The sequence below is a fragment of the Myotis lucifugus genome, unplaced genomic scaffold, assembly GCF_000147115.1.
Source record: "Myotis lucifugus unplaced genomic scaffold, Myoluc2.0 scaffold_202, whole genome shotgun sequence".
Classification (NCBI taxonomy): Eukaryota; Metazoa; Chordata; class Mammalia; order Chiroptera; family Vespertilionidae; genus Myotis; species Myotis lucifugus.
In genome coordinates this window covers 2,123,764-2,146,179 of record NW_005871250.1, presented here as the reverse complement: position 1 = coordinate 2,146,179, position 22,416 = coordinate 2,123,764, and the positions used below count along the sequence as shown (strand labels likewise).

Here is a 22,416-nt window from a genome sequence, read left to right as displayed (position 1 = left end):
ACCTCAATGGATTGTTCTAAGTATTATGTAATACAAATAAATGCTTAGCACAGTGACATAATATATTAAAATACTATTATTATTACTTTCCCTACCCAATATACTAACTTACCTGTCCTGTATTCCATTCCCTTTGGTCCTGCTCTGTCAAATGAGATCATCTGCTAATATGGTTTTTAAAAAAGACCCCACTAACTACTTAGTAGATTTGAGATGTTTTTCTTTTGGGGAAGTAAGAAAGATTTCAATTACTTTTATACTTCAATTTTGTGGGTGTATTACAAACTATATTACATTACTTTCACTATTTGGGGGTTTTAAGGGTTATTAATATGTGATAGAAAGGGCTAAAGTCCAGGAGTCAACAAAACTCCTTGGCCTTTCCACTTGCTCCCTGTGACTGTGGGTAAGTGGCTTCCTCTCTGTAAGTCTTAATGTCACCGCTCGGCAAATGGGGGCAAAACACCAGCCAGGACTGCTGAACAGAGTTGCGGTGACATTTAAAGGAGGTAAAAACTGTGCATAGCTTTTAAAATTACAAAGTTTACTACATCTGCAAGATGATTGTATTATTTCATTGCAATGCACAGCAAATTGAACTCTATGACAAATATCAAATATCATGAAGATTGCACTATGTTGGGACAGCATGGGCAAAGTTTTAGCTAGGAAACAAAGCAGAGAGTCCAATATAGAAAGCAAAGTTTTCCATCAAGGTTCTAAGATGTTTTGAAGGGTTAATGCTCAGTGTTTCTTGGCTTTCTTTTCTGAAACCTTAGGGGGCTGACTTGCTCAATACTTTCTTCCTTAGTGGTATGATCTTTGAGAACAGGAAATAGATTAACTTGACTTATAATTTCAAGGGCCTTAATTTTAGGGACAAAGAAATGGTTCAGAAATCCAATACTTCTGTGTGTGTGTGTGTGTGTGTGGTAACAGCAAACTTATTTGGAGTTCACTGATTCTTACAATTTAGCATCAGTGGGTTTTTTTTCTTAAAAACATTTTTTCGATTACAGTTTACATTCAATATTATTTTGTATTCATTTCTGGTGCACAACATAGCGATTAGGCAATCATATACTTTATAAAGTATTCCCATCATGATTTCCAGTACCCACCTGATATCATACAAAGTTATTACAATATTGTTAACTATAGTCCCTATGCTATATTTTAGATCCCCATGACTATTTTGTAATTACCAATCTGTACTTCTCAATTCTTTCACCTTTCTCACTCAGTCCCCCAAACCCCCATCAAGTTCTTTTGTTAAATTCAAGTATAATTAAATTATTGACATGTATTTAAAAATAGGATCTCTTATAGGACTCCATTTCTGTAAAAGTAGCCTCAACCTTTCCCCTTCCCCTGTATGTTTACACAGAAAGATGTCTAGGATGATGTCCCCCTAATGATTAACTAAGTGATTGGCTATTGGTAACTGAACTCAATCTCCAGTGTGTCTCCCCTCCCCTAGGACAGGGGTGGAGGTCGAACTGAAAGTTGTAAACCTACAATCACATGGTTGGTTTTTCTGGTGACAGGCCCCTACCCTTGCCAGGAGAGGGGTTCAAAAGTCACCTCCTTGATGTAACAAAACACACCTCATCACTCTCAACACTTAGGAAATTCCAAGGGTTTGGGAAGCTGTGAGCCAGAAACTGTGGCTGAAGACCAAATAGCTTATAAATCACAACATGACACACAAGTCACTTACACAAGCCATCCTCGTTCATACACGGGCACACATGGTAGCCATTCAATAAATATTTGTGGAAAATGAAGGAATAAAGTTGAATGAATAAACAAATAATGTTTAAGGTCTCATCCAGGTCTTAAAAAATGACTCTCATGGTGTACACAAATTAAAAATTAAAGAGTTAATGCTCAAGTGAAAAGTTATTAGTAATGTCTGAATCAGCAATTTTCAACTAGTAAGCTGCAAGAATTTTTAAAATATGCAATACCTGATTATTTAATCAAAGGCACTGACCTCTTTTCCTTTAGAGTGTCAAATAAAAAAACAGCAGTGTGGTGGTTGCCAGAGGGAGAGGGGTGGGGGCAGACAGGGGTCCTAATATGAGGTGACTTTGGGTGGTGGGCACATGGTCTTATATACAGATTTTGTAAATTAGTAATCCATACATGAAACCTATATGTTCATGTTGAGTAATGTCACCCCAATAAAATTTAAAAAAAATTTTAAATGACAATAGCCAACACAACAATAGCCGTCCAGTATGACTGAACAAAAGTATACCTCTTTTTTGTCATATGGGCAAATATAAATTTTTTTGTGTTGTGTGCAGAATTTTAGTAATTAGTTTGTGCGCCATGAGATGAAAATGGTTGAAAATCGCTTGCTTGTGTTAAAGTACTTGACCACAAAAGTTCCCGATAGCGACGCCATGTGGTGAAAATCTGGTACTGCAATAATCATTGCTCCTGCTTTCCAGCAGCGCCTGGTGTTTGCTGGGGGTTTGCCCTGCCACTTGTTTGCTGCTCCTCGGCCACGCCACCGATCAACCCTAGCCTGAGCAGTAAGACTTTTTCTTGGTCCTCTGCATAAATCACTGCTTATTCACTGAACAGCACAATGCTCTGGCTGAATGCATTTTGCTTGGCTTTGTCAGAGTGCCAGGAGCCAGGAAGGACTGTGAAGGCAGGGGTATCTCGGGTAAGAAGCACAGGACTGCTCTTTCACACTCTACGTTCTTACACTTATATCAACTTCTGCACTATATCCTTTTGCACTAATAAAGGAACCGAAAACATAACAAATAATAAAAAAGTGATGTGTGAAGTCTACTTATTGAACCCTTACACACACATTCATATTTTTGTACTAATTTTGCTACGTATCTCGTTTACTTCATACAACAGCCCAACAAGAGGTCTGAACTTTCAAACGGTTCAGTTACTCACTCAATGACACGTACTTAGTGGCAGAGACAGGACTGGGACCCAGACTGCCTGTCTCTTATATACATGTTGCCTCTCCTAACAAGAGTAGAAAGAAAAACAGGTCAGAAAAAGAAAAGGCACACATAATTGGGTGCCTACTTGACTCCCATCAGTGATTAAAATAAAACTGAAGCCCCCAGCTTGTTTTGAACTGGGCTTCCCCATACCATACCCTGTGTAACTGGGGGATCCAGCACTGAGAAGCAGGGATCCGTTGTTAATTAGAACGAAAACATGCTCTTCGTGGTTAAGAACGGCAGACTCGTGGGAAAAAGCTTATCTAGCCAACATTTTGTACAAACAACAAGAAGTTATTGCTCTTTTCATTCTTGTACTCCTTGGGAGGTAAATGTTTTATAAGGAAAAAAAATCCCTACTTTTCTCTAGAAATTCCTTTGAGAAACATAATATGTTTGGCAAAGATATTTAAAGCATAACACTTATTAAAAAATTCAAGTGCATTCACAGTCAGAGAAACTCTAGCCACAATAACATACCGTCCCCTGTCTGTTCCCTGGGGAGGACTTGCTTTGGAGGTAGACAATTAGGGAGTGAATTAACGAACTGCCTTGACCCCTTCTGTCTGGTGTCTGAGGGAGTCTGGAATATTGCGTTAACTTAAAAAAAAAACATTCAAACCTATAAAGAATTTTTGTGAGTTTATTTGAGCCTAAATGTCCACAACTGCCCAACGGATTGGGATAATGCTCCGGAGAATGGCAATTTTTCACCTAGTTTTATACATCACAATTAAAGGAAGAGACGCAAGTGGGTTACAAGAAATCATTGGTGATAGATTAGGGAGGCGGGAGAAAGCAAAGGGCGGGGGGAACCTCTGGGATTGGATAAAACGTACTGTGATGGACACATCTTTTAAGTGGGTACAGGATAGTTAACAGTCAACAGTTAACATAATAACAATAACAATGAAGGAATCTGTGGTCTCAGGCGCATTTGGTTGTGCCCTGAGGGGTCCAGAAAAAGGGAAGTTACAATTTATCTTGACATTTCATAGGTGTGTTATCTTAGATGCAAGAAGACAATAGGCTCAGTAAAGATCGAAGTTGATCTTTGTCAGGGAAGATACTGGCCTAGAACATGACTATCCACCATAGACTGCTTTTTAATTTAAAAAGTTTAATTTCAGACCATCCTTTGTGGCTACTCTTGAGTTTGTAAGGCTGCCACACAGGCCTTCCCAGAGTTAGTCGGGTTACCATGTGGCCCCCTTTTGCCCACATTTGGAAACCGTGTAATTGGTCTCCAGGTTTCCCGGGACTTTCCTTTGTGTTTGCAAATGAATTTGCTGCCTGGGTGAGGACAATACAGCCTCCCTGGAAGAAGAGGCTGCAAAGATCCAGGTGGTGGGAAACCAAGCCAGGGGAGTGGCCAAGCCAGTGCTCCTCCGTAGGCTATTGCTTCCACATGATGCGAGCAAGAGGAGCACAAAAACAAGGCACACAAACCATGCCATCCAGTCAGTTTAGGGTTCTCCTTGAGCTGACACTTTTCCTGCACTTCTGCACAAATGCCCCCTCCTGTGGCCAGAGAGCAGAATACAGGGGAGAGGAGAACACCAGGAGGATACAGGGAAGCCAGTAGGAATTGTGTTCATTTTTTTAAACGGAATTTTTTGGGGTGACATTGGTTTGCAAAACTACATAGGTTTCAAGTGTCCAACTCAACAGAACCTCATCTGCACACTGCATCATCGCCTATCGCCCCAAGTCTCTTTCCATCCCCATGCCCACCGACTACCCACCCCCTTCCCTCTGATTATCATCACTCTGCTGTCTGTGGCTATGTGTTGTTATAAATGCATTTTGGGGGCATATACTTTCTGAAGAGCTTTTGATTTATGGAATAAAACTCTCCTTGAAAAGAAGAAAGGAAGGGAAGAGAACGAAATAATAAAACAAACAAAACCCCAGAAACAACAAAATAACTTTCAAAAATCCCCATTTCCACCCTCACAGAGCCTTCTTTTATCATCCAAACAAGAAGTGACTCCTCCCTCCACGGTCCAATACATAAGCAACAGAATTAGAATAATTTAGTGAGGCTCTGAGGGTACTAGGAACTGTGTTAGATGCTGAAGATTGAAAGCTGAACATGGCATAATCTCCGCCCTTAAAACAGCTCAGATTTAGTTGGGGGTACAAGTGGGAGTGTACAGAAAAGTAATTTTCATAAGCCCGGCAAGTGACAAGGTAGGTGCACACAGAATGCTTTGGGAGAACTAAGGATGTTTTGTCCAACTCCTGGAGAAGATTATGGCTAAGCTGAGCCTTCATTGTAAGTTAGGTCTGTTCAGGACATAAATGGCCACGCTCAGAAGAGAGCCTGCACCTAATTTCCCAGAGGTGGGAGAGAGAAAATAGTGGCCTGGTGTTGGCTGCAGTGTCATCCCCCACTCCCAAGTCCCATGTTTGTTAGGTGTTTAATTCCAGAAGCATTTGAGAGTTAACCTCAGGTAGACGTGGGAAACCGAGGGATTTTACAGATGAAGACAACCTGTTACGATCTACACATTAACTCAAACTGGGAGAAACAAGATGCTCCTGATCTAATGATGGATTACGTCTCAATAAACCATGGTAAGTTGAAAATGCTGTAAGTAAAAAACGCATTTTCTACATACACATAACCGAGCAAACATCGTAGCTTAGCCTCGCCTACCTTAAACGTGCTCAGAACACTTCCATTAGCCTACGGTTGGGCAAAAGCATCTCGCACAAAGCCCCTTTTATAATAGTGTTGAGCCCCTTGGGTCACTGTTGAAAACCGTGCTGAAAGTGGAAAACGGGTTGTGTGGGTACTCACCATCAGCAAACAGCGGAAAGCACCGGACACGCAGATGGGCAGGCAGGAGGGGATGTGAAAACACAAAGCCACGTCCAAACCACGCTGGCTGGCCACTCGGCACACGGCAGAGGATCGGCTGTTTACCCTCGGGCTCACCGGGCTGACTGCGAGCTTTGGTCCAGCATCGCTAGCCTGGGGAAAAGGTCAAATTCAAACTCAAAGAACAATTTCTACTGAATTTATTTCACTTTGGTACCATCGTAAAGTCAAGCCATCGTAAGTCAAACCGTGGTAAGCCGGGGCCGGCTGTAGTTAAAGGCCACAACTGGGAGCAGTTTGTTTAACTAGGAAGCCACTGGAAGAGTCCAGGTGAAAAGGGCTCAGTGATGGGGAGTGGAGGACAGGCTGGAGAGCGCAAATTAATAGCACCTGGAAGGACTGGACGGGGAGGGAGGGAGGGAAAAGCAGGAGAGAGTGAAGCCAGGGATCCATTATCGGTCCATCTGGCATCTGCCACCAGGTTGGGGAACATAGGAGCAGGTGGGGAAGGAACGATGAGCTCTGGATATTCAGTGCTTTGTGGCATCCTGACGGCTTTTCCCATCCTGTTTTGATTTCTATCTCATTGTTTCTGGGCCATATTTGTCTTATTTTACTTTAAGTTCATTGAGAGCAAGGAACACATTTTGTCTCGACATCTCTTAGGATACCCTTTGAGAAAGCACTCTTAACGAACTGTTAAAACTGTCCTCGTAAATATAAATGCCTACGTGCCAAAGTTTTATATACTTATAATTAAAACAACCAGTAGAATGAGCTGATTTAAGGAGGATTTAAAGAATGGGGGGGGAAATGTGTTGAAATGAAGGCAATATGTTAGAAACCAAAGTGGTTGATTTGTATACAGGACAAAAACCTAATAGTTGGGTTTTTCTCTTTTTAAATCAAAGAAAAAAACAATACATCACACCTTATCAATTTTCTGTAAGCTAGCCTCTGACTTTACAGGGCTGGGAAACAGCTGGCTCTCATCAATTGTTATATTTCCCCAGAGTTAAATGACTTCCCAATTGACATATTAGAAAGCCCTCGGGCCCTGGCCAGTGTGGCTCAGTTCGTTGACCTGACCGTTGTCCCATGCACAAAGAGGTCGTCAGTCTGATTGCCCATCAGGGCACATGCTTGGGTTTTAGGCCTGAGCCCCACCCAGTGCAGGAGGCAACCGATCAATGTTTTGCTCTCACATCAATGTTTCTCTCTCCCTCTCCCTTCCTCTCTCTCTAAAATTAATAAAAACATAATTTTTAAAAAGCATTCAGAAGTGGAATTATAAAGATACAGACACATTCATCATTTTGCCTTATTTCCAAGCTTTAAATATTTTCCTACACACTTTCCGATAGTATCTCTAAGAATACTTAATGTGAATTTTTAAAATATTGAATTTATATCCTGTGGCTGTAGAGAAATAGATTTAAGGTGATCTAAACTTAAGGCACAATTAAAGCAAGTTAAAGGTAAGACAATAAAATCAATAAGGTAAAAAGCAAATAGAAAAAAATGATAAGATGCCATCATTGCATTTTAGATTTGTCCATGCATTTCTAGGTGGTCAGCGCAAAGTCATTTACACAGTAAATTATTTCTCTTATTTATCTCTTATCGTAAAGGAAGAAACATCCAGTTCTGAGGTGGTTAATATTTTGTTTTTCGTTTCCTCCTCCTCCTAAATTATAAAAAAAGGAGTCATATGGAGGTTCACATAAATGACAGATGTCGTGGGGCTTGTTCTAGATATTTTTAAACTAATTACAGGCAAAGATTATCAATGACTATTTGTTATGGGTTTTTGGATCAAAACCAAGTGCATCTGCATGCAAAGAAAAGTGCATTTGTTAAAAACAGGTTTTTATTTGGAGCATTTTCAGTGAGAAAAATGCCTTCACAATTCACCTTCACATTTCATATGAAACTACAAAGTTGCTTAAATAAAGTAAGCATTCTTCACAGCCGTTTGGCACAAAGTTTTACGACATTTAATTAAAGATGTGTCCTTAGTCTTTAAGGGGTAGGTCAGCACTTCATTACACACCTGTATGTCTGTGACTGCCCTTGCTTCCGGTGGGTCCCAGGCAGAGCTGTGTCCTGAGCCATAGGAGGAAGCCCTCTGTGTGAGCTCTGTATGGGCCTTCTGGGTGTCCCTGGGTCCCCGGCGCTGTGGTAGGAAGTGTCCCCCACTCCCTTTCTGCGTCTCCAGAAGTCACAGGGTCCTTTCCTCTGGAGCTAGAAGGAGTCAGTGGAGTTGTTGACGTGATAGCATATTTGGGCTTTATACAGGAATTGGAGTTCATCAAAACAGAGCTTTTCATTAATAAAATCAGACAATCCGTAACAATAACAGCCTATTTCATGGTAGAGGGATAGACTTGGTACCTTTCTCCGAGAGACGCAGTTGGTGGTAAATCTTCATCCAATAAGATGCCTTCAGGGCCAGCACCATGTCTCACTCTTCTCTGTGTTAAAGATTTGCCCTGACATGAGGGTGGTTCCTATAAATGGGCAACAGGACATTGTAATGAACCGGTGAGCGACACTTTTTGCTAAAGGTAAGAGGTTACAACTGAAAAGACAAGCAAAGATCCTTCTTTGCATGGATCTTTCAAGCCCACCCCCAAATACTACAATTATATTTAAGTGTCTTAACAGTGACTTACAAAATTGTACCTCATATTGTGCATATGGGTTCTTAATTTGTTACCTGGGTTGTTTCCCTCATTAAGCTCTTTGAGAGTAGACCCAGATGTTCCAGGCCATAGGAATGGGCACATACATAATGGATGCTCACGTGACATGTACTGGTTAATTTATTGCATCTAGTGGCTCTACAAGGTAGAGAAAAAAAGGAGGTGGATAAAGGAAAAGAAGTCATATTAGAATAAGGATGGCAAATAGCTGGCAAGATCCTTTCCCAACTATCCTCAGAGTAGGCATGCTAATGACCAGTGCTCTCTCCTTCTGAGTGTAACTTCTGCCCTGGGCTCCTCACCACAGTGCCCCCGGCAGCTCCAATAAAAATTTCAGAGTGGAAACAAGGAGAAACCCATTTACCACCTTCATGTGGAGTCTGTCCCCTGACATTATACTGACAGCCCTGACTTGTCTCTCACCCTGTTTTTCAAAAGTAGGTAAGCATTTAGTTTAACACAAAACAGAAACCTATGAACAATGCCAGATAACGTTTTTAAAAATGCAGCTTGTTTTATTTTTATAGAAACTAAAACACCAGAGCTCATCAATTCCTATATTAAATACATAAATTATAAAATAACCATTCATAAAACTTTACATACAATAAGCTGATTCCGATCTCTATGGTAATACATACAATACATGTATATCTTCAGTGACTTCAGAGGATCATTCTGGTGAAACTCAGTCCATTTATGTTTTTCTTCTGTTAGTAAACAAGCACTGAAGCGATATATGGAGTCATGCTAATGCGATGGAAAGAACCCCGTTGAGGCAGTTGATTGTAGGAAAGCTCTGAGAAATTGGCCCCCTGGCTACATGTATACAGTAGACACTTGGGGAGTTGTGTATTCAAATACACTGGCTCTATACTTGAGTTCCCACAGAATTGGATCTTGAGGGTTTAAACATGCATGAACCCTTCTGCAAATGGGGTTTTTAACTGATAAACCTATGAGATTTTGGCTAATATTAGTGCTGTAGATTGTGTTGGGCTTACTGTTGCTCTTCCCAGAAAACCATCGGCATCACTACAAGGCTGGTTTATGGGCCTGCGTAAAAAGAACCAATACGTAGATCTTTGTCTCTGTCAACAGCAGGGAATAGTAGTAATGAAAAGAAGGTGGGGAGGAGAGAGAGAAGCAGGCAAGGAGGGGAAGAGCACAGACAGCAGATGCCAAACAAAAACATGAGTTACCCAGAAGCAGGGGGAAACCCTTCCTTAACGCCTCAACCCCAGGACAGAAGCACACACGTAGGAAACACTCGCACCATCATACTATGTACAGAATATATATGTGTGTATATATATGTACATCACATATTTATAAAAGTGTTTAGATTTTGATCTGCCTCATTATTATGATTAATGGGGGGGCGGAGAATAGGCACATTTTGTGAGATGCCAATCAGTGATTGCTGTTATTGGGGGATATTGTGGATCTGCTTTTGGAAAATTGCAACATCCACAATTTAGCAAGTTTGTGGAGTCATGAGTGTAGGCAAAGTTGGACTCAACGTTGTTTATCTGTAGCACTCCCACCTTACAGAACTTTGATGTAACAAGGATGGAAATATAAGCACAGGCACAGAGACCTCAATGCAAAAACACAAAGAAGAAAGGGAACCGTACGCCATCAACACTTGTACTTCTGAGTTTGGTGTTGAGTACAGCACATTATCCTCCTTCTTACTGCAGCATGGCCCCTTGAACTCTATCTTTAGTCATTTTGATTAAACATTGGACTCAGCAACACTAAACCGCCAAACTAAAGGCAGCAAAGGAAAGTGAATCTTGCCCTGCCCAGTCCTCAAATGGAATCATAGAGGATCGACGCCAACCTTCTATTATGTCTGAATCCTCTTGCCAAGATGCCTGAAATTCATTCTCAAGACAATATGTTACATGGAAATGACAAGGCAGTTGAACAGAATGGAAGCTTTCATCCCTCAAGACCTTGTGACCTACTTTTTTCCCTTTAGAAAGGCTTGGCCCATTCTGGAAGCATTAACTCATTACACACACAGTCATCTAAGACTCGCTTTGATTACTGATCCCTCGAAAGGTACATTATTCAATATAGTAGGCAAATATATATATTTTCTGTGCCACTCTTTGACAGATTGAAAAAATGCAGTTAAATATTTAAAAAATAAACTGTCTATGCTTTCCAACTATTTTCATGTAACAACACACATGATCCAATCATTTAAACACCAACACAATCCTGATGCATAGTGTTTTTACAGTTCCCATAAAAACCCAGGCAGGTTTAAAAGACTTGCTTCATTTTCAAACAATAATCTTATGAATTACATTGAAGACATTGAACGTATATAAATTACACAGTGGTTTTACAAAAAATGTTGACAATAGTAGGCAAAAAGGAACACGTTTGCCAGAGATGTATTTTCAACTGAAAACACAATAAGTTGAAATGAAATACTGTAGCAAAAATTATTTGACAGGCCTTGATTTCCTCTATTCCTAGTGGAGAATGAATGTCCCCTTTCTGCTTCAACAGTGACCCATGAGCCCTCTGGGTCACCTCTATCCTCCTGAAGACCCCGTCACCTGTGTGAAGTTATCTGTGAGAAGAAAAATCAAGCGAAATTTATTCCTCCTTCCCTAAAATCTCACTACTGGCAATAATTTCACTTATATGACAAAGGGTAAAGGAGATCGTATACTTATTTTTAACAAATTCTAGTGTTTCCAAAAATAAAAATTGGGTGGCATTAAAAAAAGTTGGTCAATTTAGTAATAGATGCTTTCCAGTATTATAGCCAAATATATTCTTCCATCCTCCCCCCCGCCCCCACCGCCTTTACCATAAAAATTTTCCTGTCTTGAATAACTGTGCTAAATTTGGGCTTTTATTTTATCTCAAACTATTTTTTAGTATTGTTGGTTATCTTTATTTTCCAAGAAATGACTATTTTAAGAAAAATTAAGTAAATGGACCCTGAAGAATGCTGTTCTGATGGGCTAACCCATTGGCCAAATGTGGTGGGATAGTTAAGATGCAGAAATTAAAGATCTGAGTGGGAATTGTCCGTTCTTTGTAAGGAGTAGGGCCACAGTAAGCCTTCCTCTATTAATAAGACACTCTTTTTTCTGAACATCATTTACAAGGACAGCACTCAGTTAGAGATGGTCCATTTCCATGGATCCATGAGTGACGATATCAGACAGTTACAATTTTGCTAATGTTTTTTGTAATTGTGGAAATGGATAACAGAGAGGTGTACCTATAAAAATATTTGACCTTATCCAATAATAATTTTGAGGATCATGAGTAAGACTAGGCAAACATATCACCTTTTAGCCTGCAATATAGAGAAATTTGCTAATTTCCTGGATCTTAAGCAACATATTCCCTAAACACATCTAAAACTGCTTAGATGTCATTGCTCTTGTGTGATTTGTGTGTATGATGCAATGATTTATAGCAGATCGCATATATGATTAAACCACATTATTTTTACAAATGTTTCTCATCATTTAAACCATAGCCAGTACTTGGAAGTCAAATTTAAACTACAAATTTCTTGGTGGGGAAAGCAAGATGAAGAGAAGGAACGTAGGTTTGCTGGAGGAAGTGGAGTATGAATTTGCTCAGATGGATCCTGGAATGGCAATGAAGACAGTGAAAGAGAAAAGTTGAAGATATGAAGGGTAATTTATCCTCTCCCATATGTTTTGAGGTTTGGTCACAGGCTGGAGGGCACCCTCGTTCACACCGTCTGCACAACAAATGTACTATTCACATTTAATCCGGAACCTACCCAACTGAACAAATAATTCAGCAGGATAGTTATCTTATATATTCCCAGTAGGACACATCACCGGACCTTCCCTCCAAATGGAAGGGGTGATCCGATGAATTATGTGATGCTCTCAGTTCACTCCAAGCCTTCATTTTATGGCTGGCCCTCCGATGAGAAAGTGAGTTTTGTATCCTGCCCTGCATACGCAATGAGGAGAGCTAGAAGATCCTCATCACTGGGATGGCACACACTTCTATCTTGCTCAATAATAGCACGAGATGATCTACTTCCTGTGGGTTATTACAGCCCCTGGCTCTGACCTTAGTCCTTATCGCTAGGAATGCCCCAGGTGGTTTGATGGGAAGGCTTCAGTGCTGCAGGACTTAGATCCAACCCAATCCAAGCACTATGTTATCACACAGGGGAGTCTGGTTCTCAACAATACAAGAAAGTCAAATAGTATTCGCAGTCAGCGTAATTACAAAGCACTTTGTGCTACTTTAAGCACCTCTTGTTCCAGAATTGCAAGAAAGAAACTTCATGAAAAAAGCTTTTTAACCTCATTTTGCAGATGAGGAAACTGAGGCACAGAGAGGTTAAGTGACTGGGCCAACGATACCTGTGTCAGCAGTCAGTATAAAAACAAAAAGCGGACCCCAGCATTGCAGCTTTTCTTGTACACTCTTCAGTGACTTGCTGGCTTTGAAAACGCCAGTGCTAAAACTGAAGAATAAGATACTGAACCCACGTGTGGGAGGACTTGGGAAGTATTTCATAGAAAGAGGTTCTGGCTCCCTATACACATTCTCTGGGCATGGGAACTCTAGCCCTGTAAATAACACCTTGGCGATTTGAAAAATTGAGGCTGTTTTGTTATCTACAGTAAGTGAGGTGTAAAATTAGCTTTTCAGGAACATTTATTTGCTCTCACACCTGAATCCAAGACTCGGTATTACATAACTTAGGAAAAGAACCAGTCTTTTCATTGTCTCTGGTAGAAAACAAACCTTATCAGTAACATAATGTTACTTCTATATAAAAAAGTAGAGCTATCTTGTTGCTGTCAGCCATCTGGGAAAAACAAACAATGTTATCCATTTAAATGACAAGAGATCCAAGTCCTGGAGGCTTATCAGGACATCTAAAAAAACAATCATAATTTAGTTTTATATTCACATCCCTGTGTGGCAAACTCAAAAGTTGTTAGAAGTTTACTTATCATCTCCTATGGTGGTTTGACTGGAATCATATGACATTTATTTGCAGGCAATTCTAAGCAGCCATTTGAAAACCAGTATTTTGTTAAACGGAAAGATTCAGAGATGCCCTCTGGCCCATGTCCCCTATAGATATTGGTATTATAAATAGAACTAAGTCAGGGAGCTAGTGATTTAGAGCATCGTCTTCTTCATTTTCAACATGAATGAGATCAGTCTCTTGTTCCTGGAGCGAGACAGATGTGACAGGAGGTCAAGGAAGCATCAAGTCTGCTTCTGGGTCTGATGTCCCATTCGCCGAGGTCCTCCGCCTTGGCCGCCGGGGCAGTCGGGGTCACCGTGTGCCACGACTCACATCTCTCAGCTGTGGGATGCACTCCACCTGCTCCACCTTTGGCAGAAAAACCAACCGGAGAGCGCCTTCCTTCCCACTCACATGGCAGAGGTCTCTGTTCCTGAGTTTTAAACAATAATAAAGACAGAAAAGCAAATCCCTGTAGTAAGAAACCAGACTTTTCAAATGAAACATTTTATTGTAAATAGCTCCTCATAGGTATTCCTCGTGCTTCATTCCCACCCACCCTAGTTTCTGTTGTTTGTTTTGATTTTTTTTTTTAAATGATGTTTATTTCAGGACTAGTGTTTCCATGGGGTGTGGTGTTACATTAAAATGACCCCCCTGCACAGCAGGGGTAGAATGGTTCTTTGTAACTTTGGTTCCATGCCCAAGACACATCTTTGTGTGATCTGCTGAATCTGTTTCCATGGTTGATTTGTTTTTTGCCTTCACAATATATGTTTATAGTTCTTTTCTTCTGGCTTGACATGTACACGTTTCATTAAATGCAGCATATATTGTAGATTTTCACCAGGGTCATGTAGGAACTGTCAAGTAAGAAACCTTGAATAATGGCTTTAAAATACACAGTTGTAGTCCTGGCTACAGGGTAGTTCTTAGCTTTTGATCTCTCTCTCACTGCTGTAAACATTTCTGCCATCTTTGAAGGTTTAGAAGCATTTGTCTCTCTGGGGTTTTATCCGTGTTTTCGGTTACTCTGTAAGACAGAGGGAATATTCTTTAATCACCATTTCTGTCAATAGCTGAAACAGAAGAAAAAAACCAAAATGCTTTTAAGAAAAAAAAATTATTCTTTACCACCTCTTTGAGTTGTATGATCTTATGCAAGTTACATAAAGAAGGTATCTAAGCTTAATTACATTAATTTCAAATGAGAAAATAGACTATGTCAAAGGTTGTTGCAACATAATGCATCTAAAGCAATGAACAGTTCTTGCCTCACAGTAAGTGGCCTGAAACATTAGGTATCATTATTACCTTTTCCTCCGGGCCTTTCAAGGTGAGGCCTGAAGAAACTCAATTGAATGATTATGCCCCAAATATTAATTTAAGATATTATTTTAAAAGCAGTTCTGGCCTGGACAGTGTGGCTCAGTGGTTGAGTATCAACCTCTGAACCAAGAGGTCACCAGGTCGAATCCTGGTCAGGGCACTTGCCCGGGTTGTGGGCTGGCTCCCTAGTAGGGGGCCACAGGAGGCAGCCAATCAATGACTCTCTCTCATCATTGATGTTTCTATTTCTCTATCCCTCTCCCTTTCCTTTCTAAAATCAATAAAAGCTTTTTTTTAAAAGCAGGTCTGTCTGTGCCTGTCAGCGACTTCCTTTGATGTCACATTTCCACCCCAACAATTGTATCCAGTGGCAGCCTCCACTCTAAGTCCTGACCTGAGGATTCCCTATGAAGTTTGTCACACAGGTTTCCTGGTTGATCCACGGTATGTCCCTGAAAAGGTACTTCCCTGGGCTATGCCAGTCAGCACTCCTGGCCCTGTTCCTCTTTAAATCCATGTGTCTGGGTTTCACTTGGGTAGAAGTTTAGGACATAGTGTTTCCTTCAAGAAACGCTGGAAACGGCGCAGAGGATGTGCTGTTATGTGCTGTGTCAGGTCATGGCTTTCAGAGTCTGAATGACATGGACGGAGAAAATGGGATTCCCATGTTCTCACTGTATGTCTGTCCAAGGACAAGTTATTTAACTTCTCGAAGCCTTAACTTCCCCATCTGTATAATGAAGATACTGATTCTGTAGCGGGATTTTACTGGCACCCAGGAATGGTGACCAAGATCTGAAGTGATGGGACAGGAGGCACTTAGTACTTTCGGTGCTCCATTCAGAGGCAAATTACAGGTTCAAAGAAACTCCCGCCATATATGAGAGCCAGAAGTATTTGGAATTCATATTTGCAGAGCCACTTGGTCTGCTCCAAAAGACCAGATTCAACTGGGATAAAGGAGGGATAGAGCCCCAGAGGGGAACCGTAGTTAGGAAGTGCAGTGGTTGAGATGAGAGCACACTGTGGCAGGGAGGGGAGTACCAAAAGGCACAATGAGAGGTTGGCGGTACTTGTACAAAGGAGACTCATGTTCTACCGTTCCACTACAGAGCAATGCTCATCTTTCTTTGTCTATCTGTGCAGAGAACTGGAGGGGGATGATGGGCAGAGACGGGAGCAATAGCTTCCTCCTCAGCAAGAAGCTGTGATTGGGACCCCCATGGTGGCATCCAGATTGGCAGTGGGCGAGCTGGGGCCTCCATCAGTCAGGGAACAGTGCAGTGAGCATGTCTGCACAGCTTCTGAGGAACTCAGACCTATGTCCCCCTAATGATCAGTCTTTCATCACCTCCCTTCAAAAGGACATTGAGACCTGGTCGGTAATATCCAGAGGAACGGCATTGGCCACCATTGGAATGGAGAGGCATGTCCCCTGCCCTGCTTCCTCTTCCCTGCCCTCCAGAGGAGCTGAGCCTTGAGGAGGGAAGGGAACGAGCCCTCTTAGAGGCAGAGCTCCCTCCTCCCATCCCTACCCCCCCCCACACACACCAGCATAAGGGAAAAAGTGAGATTAAACAGAGGCAAAGAGAATTTTTAATCTGAGCTAGAATTCTAAGAACTGAAAGTGACTAAAAATTTTGGGAACCAACCTAAGATTCAACTAAAGGACGAAAGAGGGAAATAAGGCAGAAGCTGAGTTTAAGCTATGTTTTGAGAAAAATAGATTATGTTCATATTTACATCCTACTGGGATGAGAGTTCTAAACTAGTTACAGCTATAATATTCCTATATGCTCTGGTAAATAAGAAAACTGGTCTCAATGTATATAAAAGGTACTGTAAGGTGTGCAAGTGTGTATGTGTATGTATAGTGTATGTGTGTGTTTGTATATTTAAAATATGTATGTAAGTACAAAAGTCTTTTACTTGCAAACTCAACTTATACACTTTCAGAGATAAATCCTAAATTCTGTTTCAGATCGCACATGTATAATTTCTGTCTTTCATGTTTGTCATGAAAATCCATTTGAGTAAAACTATGTTGGTTTTAAAAAGACAAATGGACTTGCCCAGGCTGGGTGGCTCAATTGGTTGGAGTGTCGTCCTATACACCAAAAGGTTTAGGGTTAGATCTCTCAGACAGGGCATGTACAGGAGGCAACCAATTGATTTCTCTCTCATATTGATATTTTTTTCTCTCTCTCTCCCTTCTTCTCTCTAAAATCAATAAACATATCTTCAGGTGAAGATTTAAAATAATAATAATTAATAATAATACAAATGGACTTAAAGGCAGTCTCCCAAAATGTTACATTTCTGTAAATTGAGTAACCTTAAGGCTGCACACTCTAAACTACTCAGCTGTTCTCCTGTGCATACTTTATACCACCCAGATATACTGCTACTTAATTTGCTATATTATTAATACTGTTTTTTTATTCAACGGATAATTACTAAGTGTCAATTAAGGGCTATTCCGGAGGAAAAGCAATTCAAATCTTGTACAGCTCTCGAGGGATTACAAGGTATAGAGAGGAGGGCCTTGTAATTTCAAAACCCACTTAGTGGGAAGTACCACACACATCAGGGAGGATGCCTCTGTTTGCTGATATACATGAACATAAATGATGCTCAGAATGTGAGAGAAATGCCCTCTTTCATTTGTGAGGCAGTAGTGTGGTGGTTAAAAGTGGTCTCTAGAATGAGGCTGTCCAGGTACAAATCCTAGGCCTGAGAATTGTAGCTGTGTGGACTTGGGAAAGTTACAAGCTACAGTTCCTCCAACTGGTAAACCAAACAAAAATAACAACTAAAGCAACTAATTATGAGAATCAAATGAGATGATGGAAGTAGAAGTGCCTTGAATATCGTGAAATTCTGCACATTTGGGGCAATTTTGCTGTTATCACCTGGTTTATAGGGGATTTTGTGCGGATTTGTGTATCTGTTGCTTAACACAGTACCTGCCACATAAGTGTTAGCCATGATTGATGTCCATGTGCAAGCCTACTCCTTTCCTACCTAGTATTTATTTATAAAGTTGGAATTTTCTTTCCTAACCCCCCATGTAGTACTTGTGTCTCATGAACTTTATTTGCCTGTTTATTTATTGTTCTTTGGGGGAGGGCTGCTTGTTTTTTTGACGCTCTGAATGTTTGATCCTGTCTTAGAGAATCTCACCCATTTCACTTAAGATATTCTCATTCAATTTGAGAGACTCAGCCCTCTTCTTTATGTGCTGCAAGGCTACCAGCCTTCATGTCAGATGAAGGATATCTGTCAGCCTGTAAAGAAAATATTCTGGATGGGATCAAGCCAAAGAGTTGGTTATAGGAAGACATAACTTTCTGGGCATATCTGCCTAACTCCTCCCTTGTCCATGCCGAAGCCCTTCTGCTTGTGTGTTCCGCCTGCAGGTCACCAAGTTGATACTCATGGAAAAAGAAAGTGTCTCTCCTCCACTTATAGAAAAGGTTAAATAACATGAGATCCAGGAAAGATCCTTGACTAATATAACTTAATAGGATAACCAAAGCTGTCACAGACCGTGATAAATGTATTTAGAATAGCAGCTAGCCTTTTCGCATTTTTAAGTGATGGTATTGAGATCTGTGGTCTCCATACCTGGGTGGACATCAGAATCACCTGATGTGTTTATTAAAAATATAGATCAATCCTTTCTCTCTCTCTCTCTCTCTCTCTCTCTCTCTCTCTCTCTCTCTCTCCCACTATCTACCCAGTAATCTGCTTCATTAAGTTAAGTCACAGGAAGACCATGGAATCTTTATTTGAAACGGCATTGGGAATCACTATCTAAGATTACTTAGAATTGAACTTGATTTAGCAACAATAAGACTATTCTATTTTTCCCTCTAAATTGACATTGACAATAATCTTATTTGAAAACCCAAGATCCAATTTTACTTTCCTGCTTTCCTGAGTTTTGATGAAGAAAGATGGGGAGAAAGGGTTAAAAAAATAAATCATTTATTAGTTGTTAGGATTCACAGATATCAGAATTTTCAAACTGAAAAAGATACTGAAAATATATCTTTATTTTGAAGATATGGAAGCAACTCTCTGTGTAATGATTATGATGAGAAGACTGAGATCCATAGACATCGTGATTCCCAAAGCAAATCTGTTAACTAGAAAAAAAATCTTGATTCTCACTATACTTCCCCAATAAACACCCAACTGGATTGGATCCATTTCTCATTTTATGGCATTTAAGCTAATCAAACCATGTGCACTTTTTTAAACATGGGCCTAATAACTACATGTATATACCTCTCAGAACCACATTTTGAGAATTAAATGGAATCTTACCTTTAAGAGGCACCTTGACATCAAGGCCATAGAATAAAGGCAAGAGAGAAGAACAAGAATAGAAACAGAAACTGCAGAAGAAAAAGAAGAAGATTACGTAAATCTGAATTTCTGTAGTGCTATTCAGGTAGTACAAACCTCAGCTTTTCCACATTGTTCATCTGATCACTTCTCACATAACACCAAATAGCTTTTGTTTCAAAAAAATATACCTTTTACTTGTCTACTGGCAAAGCAACACAATGAATAACTAACTGGTGTTCAGCGAACATCAACTCATACATTTTAGAATTCTGAGAGGGTCTTACAGATAATTGGTGTAAGCCCTTAATTGTAAAAGTACAGAAAAAAAGCACAGATCATTTCATCAATAGACTAATTTCATGGCATAGTTCAGTTTAGAGCATGGACCTCCCAAGTCTTACTCTATTATATGTTATTGTCTCATTTTTAATGCATGGAAGATTATTTCAAAAACACAAAATATGATCAGAGCATACACTTAATCACTCAATGCTGTCATTGATTGGTTAGTGTGTTAGGTTTTAGGACTAAGGCTCATCTGGAAGAATAGTAATATGTAGGGTAAACATATGACAAATTAGCCACAGTGGGATACCCCAGAGAGGGAAATGGGATACTATCAGTAATTACACCAGGGCAACAGGTGCAAACTGGGTCTGTCCTGCACCAGTGGGTTTGTGTGGCCATCCTATTGGTGTGACATCTGCCTATACATCGGTGACACTTTGGATAATGAATATACAATGCGGTTCCAGCCTTCATGCTTCTGAGATAGATCTCACTTTACTTGACCTACAGAAGTTAAATGAAGCCTGATTTGTTTATCTTCACCAAGAATCTTCACTAGAGAAGCAGATACTTGATGGACCAACAGATCTTGTGTAGCACTCGTATATAACCAACTCTGTACTAATTATAACAGGTCACAGGTGAGGTCAGTTTTTTCCAATACTGAGTTCTTCAGTGATTTACTCTTACAGAGGCAGGAAGTCTTTGCCTTGTATTCAATCTCTAGGAGCATTCTGTTGCATGGCTTCCTGTATGGCATGTACAGCATTCTCATATTAGGGGCATGTTATTTGCATATTCCTTTAATGTCACTGTTTAGAAGGCTCTTGCTTCACTATGGCAAAATTGTATGAATAAGTTGTAAACATGGTGCTAAGAGCCATGTAGCAGTGACTATTCTATTAGTCTAAAACGCAGAAATGGTCCTTTTTATTTCACTCCTTGAAGATGAAGAGGGGTATGGTGGTACCTGCCACAGGAGAGGATGGAGAAGGAGAGGAATGGGAGGCTTCCAATATTCCCAGGAGAAGTTCAAATGTCAGCACTACCTCTTGGGCATGAATGAGAAGATGCCCAACCGCTCAGCCTGTAATGAGATTCTTAGTCTATGCAGTGTGGTGGGCAGACCCCTGGTCCTGGTTAGCCATGGAGTGATTATACAATCTTGGGAAAGTTGTTTAATCTCTGGGTTATTGTTTAATTAAGGGGATCATTATTTTCGCTGTGTCTGAATCACAGAATAATGATGAGAATCAAATGAGCTGATGGAAGTGGAAGTGCTTTGGATATGGTGAAAAGCTGCACATTTTGGGCAATTTGCTGTTTGCTACTATCATCTGATTTATATTAATGATGTGCAGGGGAATTAGGAACAAAGAAAGGATATTTTATGTACCTTGAGAAGGTGTTCAAGTATTCCAAGGAAAAGAGTGGACACTATCTCTGACATAAGTAATCTTTAGCATTTTTACTAGGCTTGTAGATAAGTAGAACTGAGATCAAGTGAATAGAAGAATAGAAGGTGCTCATCTCTCATTCAAACTCTAATCAGAAACAAACTAGGTTATTTTTGAAGTGACTTAATTTACTCCTATATGTGGTATATGTTGCTTTGATAACTAAAGAATCCATATTTTCTGTTAAGTATATTATCTCATCATAAATGTTTAGGAAGTTCAGATCCATAAAATGAAAAGTTCACATGGAATTCTGAACTAAACATAATCTTAATCTCCCTCCTCCCAACATTATGGGGTTTATTAAGAGAATGGCCACCGGGGTGACATTTATAGATTTAAAAAAAAATCCTGTGTTTGTTTTCCTCAGTTGAATGGGAACTGAACTGAACTAAAGTTTCTGGGGGCAGAACGGTCTTAGCTGTGACTTTGTCCTTGAGCCAGCCCCAGGGCTGTTTAAGGATTAGCAGAGAGAATGACTAGAGCCAAGAACTCGCCGTTCAAAAATATGGAAACTGGAAGATATCGCGTGTCCTTTGACAACCGGGGAAGCTGTAGGGAAATCCTGCCTTTTGTGGGTCTTCTTGCCAAAAACTTGGGAAATGAGACTAAGTCCTTGTTTAACTTGGCCTCATTCAATCCTGGAGAACTAAAGAGCACACTTCTGAAATGAGGAAAATTCAAATTTAAAAATTTGCCAAAGTATACTTTACATTTGGTACTTTAAAAATTTATACTTTTAAATTTGACTTTCTTACTGTTTTCACCAACCACTAATTTGTTCCTCATGGAGAGGAGGTGAATGCAAGTGTTATCAGCACTATTCTATAGACAAGGCTTAGACACAGGGGGTCTTACCCAATGTCAAATAAGTACCTGAAGACCGGCCTACATAAGAATCCAGGTGCTGATGGTCTGGCTAATAGCTCCCCTCCAGCTCCATCTGAACTCACATATGTGGACAACTACAGAAGCAACTTGGGATGAGCCAAGTTCTAACCATAGTCTCAGAAATGCCACATGGTTTGCTATTTTCTTCTTGGGTGACTATGGAAGATACAGGAAAGCGTTATATTATTTTGCAACGTAGGGATCAGGCAGTTACTTCGAGCCCCTCAGATTGGAACTCAGGGAAAACCTCTCGCCATCTTCGCTGTGTTCCTCAGCAGGCGCTCCTGGCATCACCGGAAGGATAACTTTGTTGTGCCAGACTGTTTAATTCACCGCAGAGCTTGTTTAGCACCCCTGCACAAGTGCCCCTTCTCCCACCACACACACATCTGCAAATGTCCTCTTTAAGAAAGACTATGCTTTAACCCCTCAAAAGTGCTGGCTCGCTTGAAAGAAGCAGTGATTTTTCTAGACCACTGGTGGAAATGACACGAGGAAGTGACAAGAGGGCATAATTATCATATGTCAATCTACATTTATGAATTTATTTTTGAAGTGAAACTGC

At 40.4% G+C, this 22,416-nt stretch overlaps 1 protein-coding gene across 2 annotated transcripts in view; it reads right to left on the bottom strand.

The window, feature by feature from the left end:
- Positions 1-14,018: 14,018 nt before the first annotated feature.
- The window catches only part of JAKMIP2 (janus kinase and microtubule interacting protein 2), a 123,687-nt gene continuing 115,289 nt past the window's right edge, over positions 14,019-22,416 (bottom strand). Inside the window, exons 20-21 of one of the 2 annotated variants that reach the window (XM_006097453.3) lie at positions 19,192-19,262; positions 14,209-14,563 (exon numbers count right to left, since the gene is read on the bottom strand). In XM_006097453.3, coding sequence (XP_006097515.1) covers positions 19,212-19,262 — 51 coding nt within the window. In that variant the 3' untranslated portion in view covers positions 14,209-14,563; positions 19,192-19,211. Of the gene's footprint in view, positions 14,564-19,191; positions 19,263-22,416 lie in introns of both variants that reach the window. The other variant, XM_006097452.3, reaches the window with a different exon arrangement.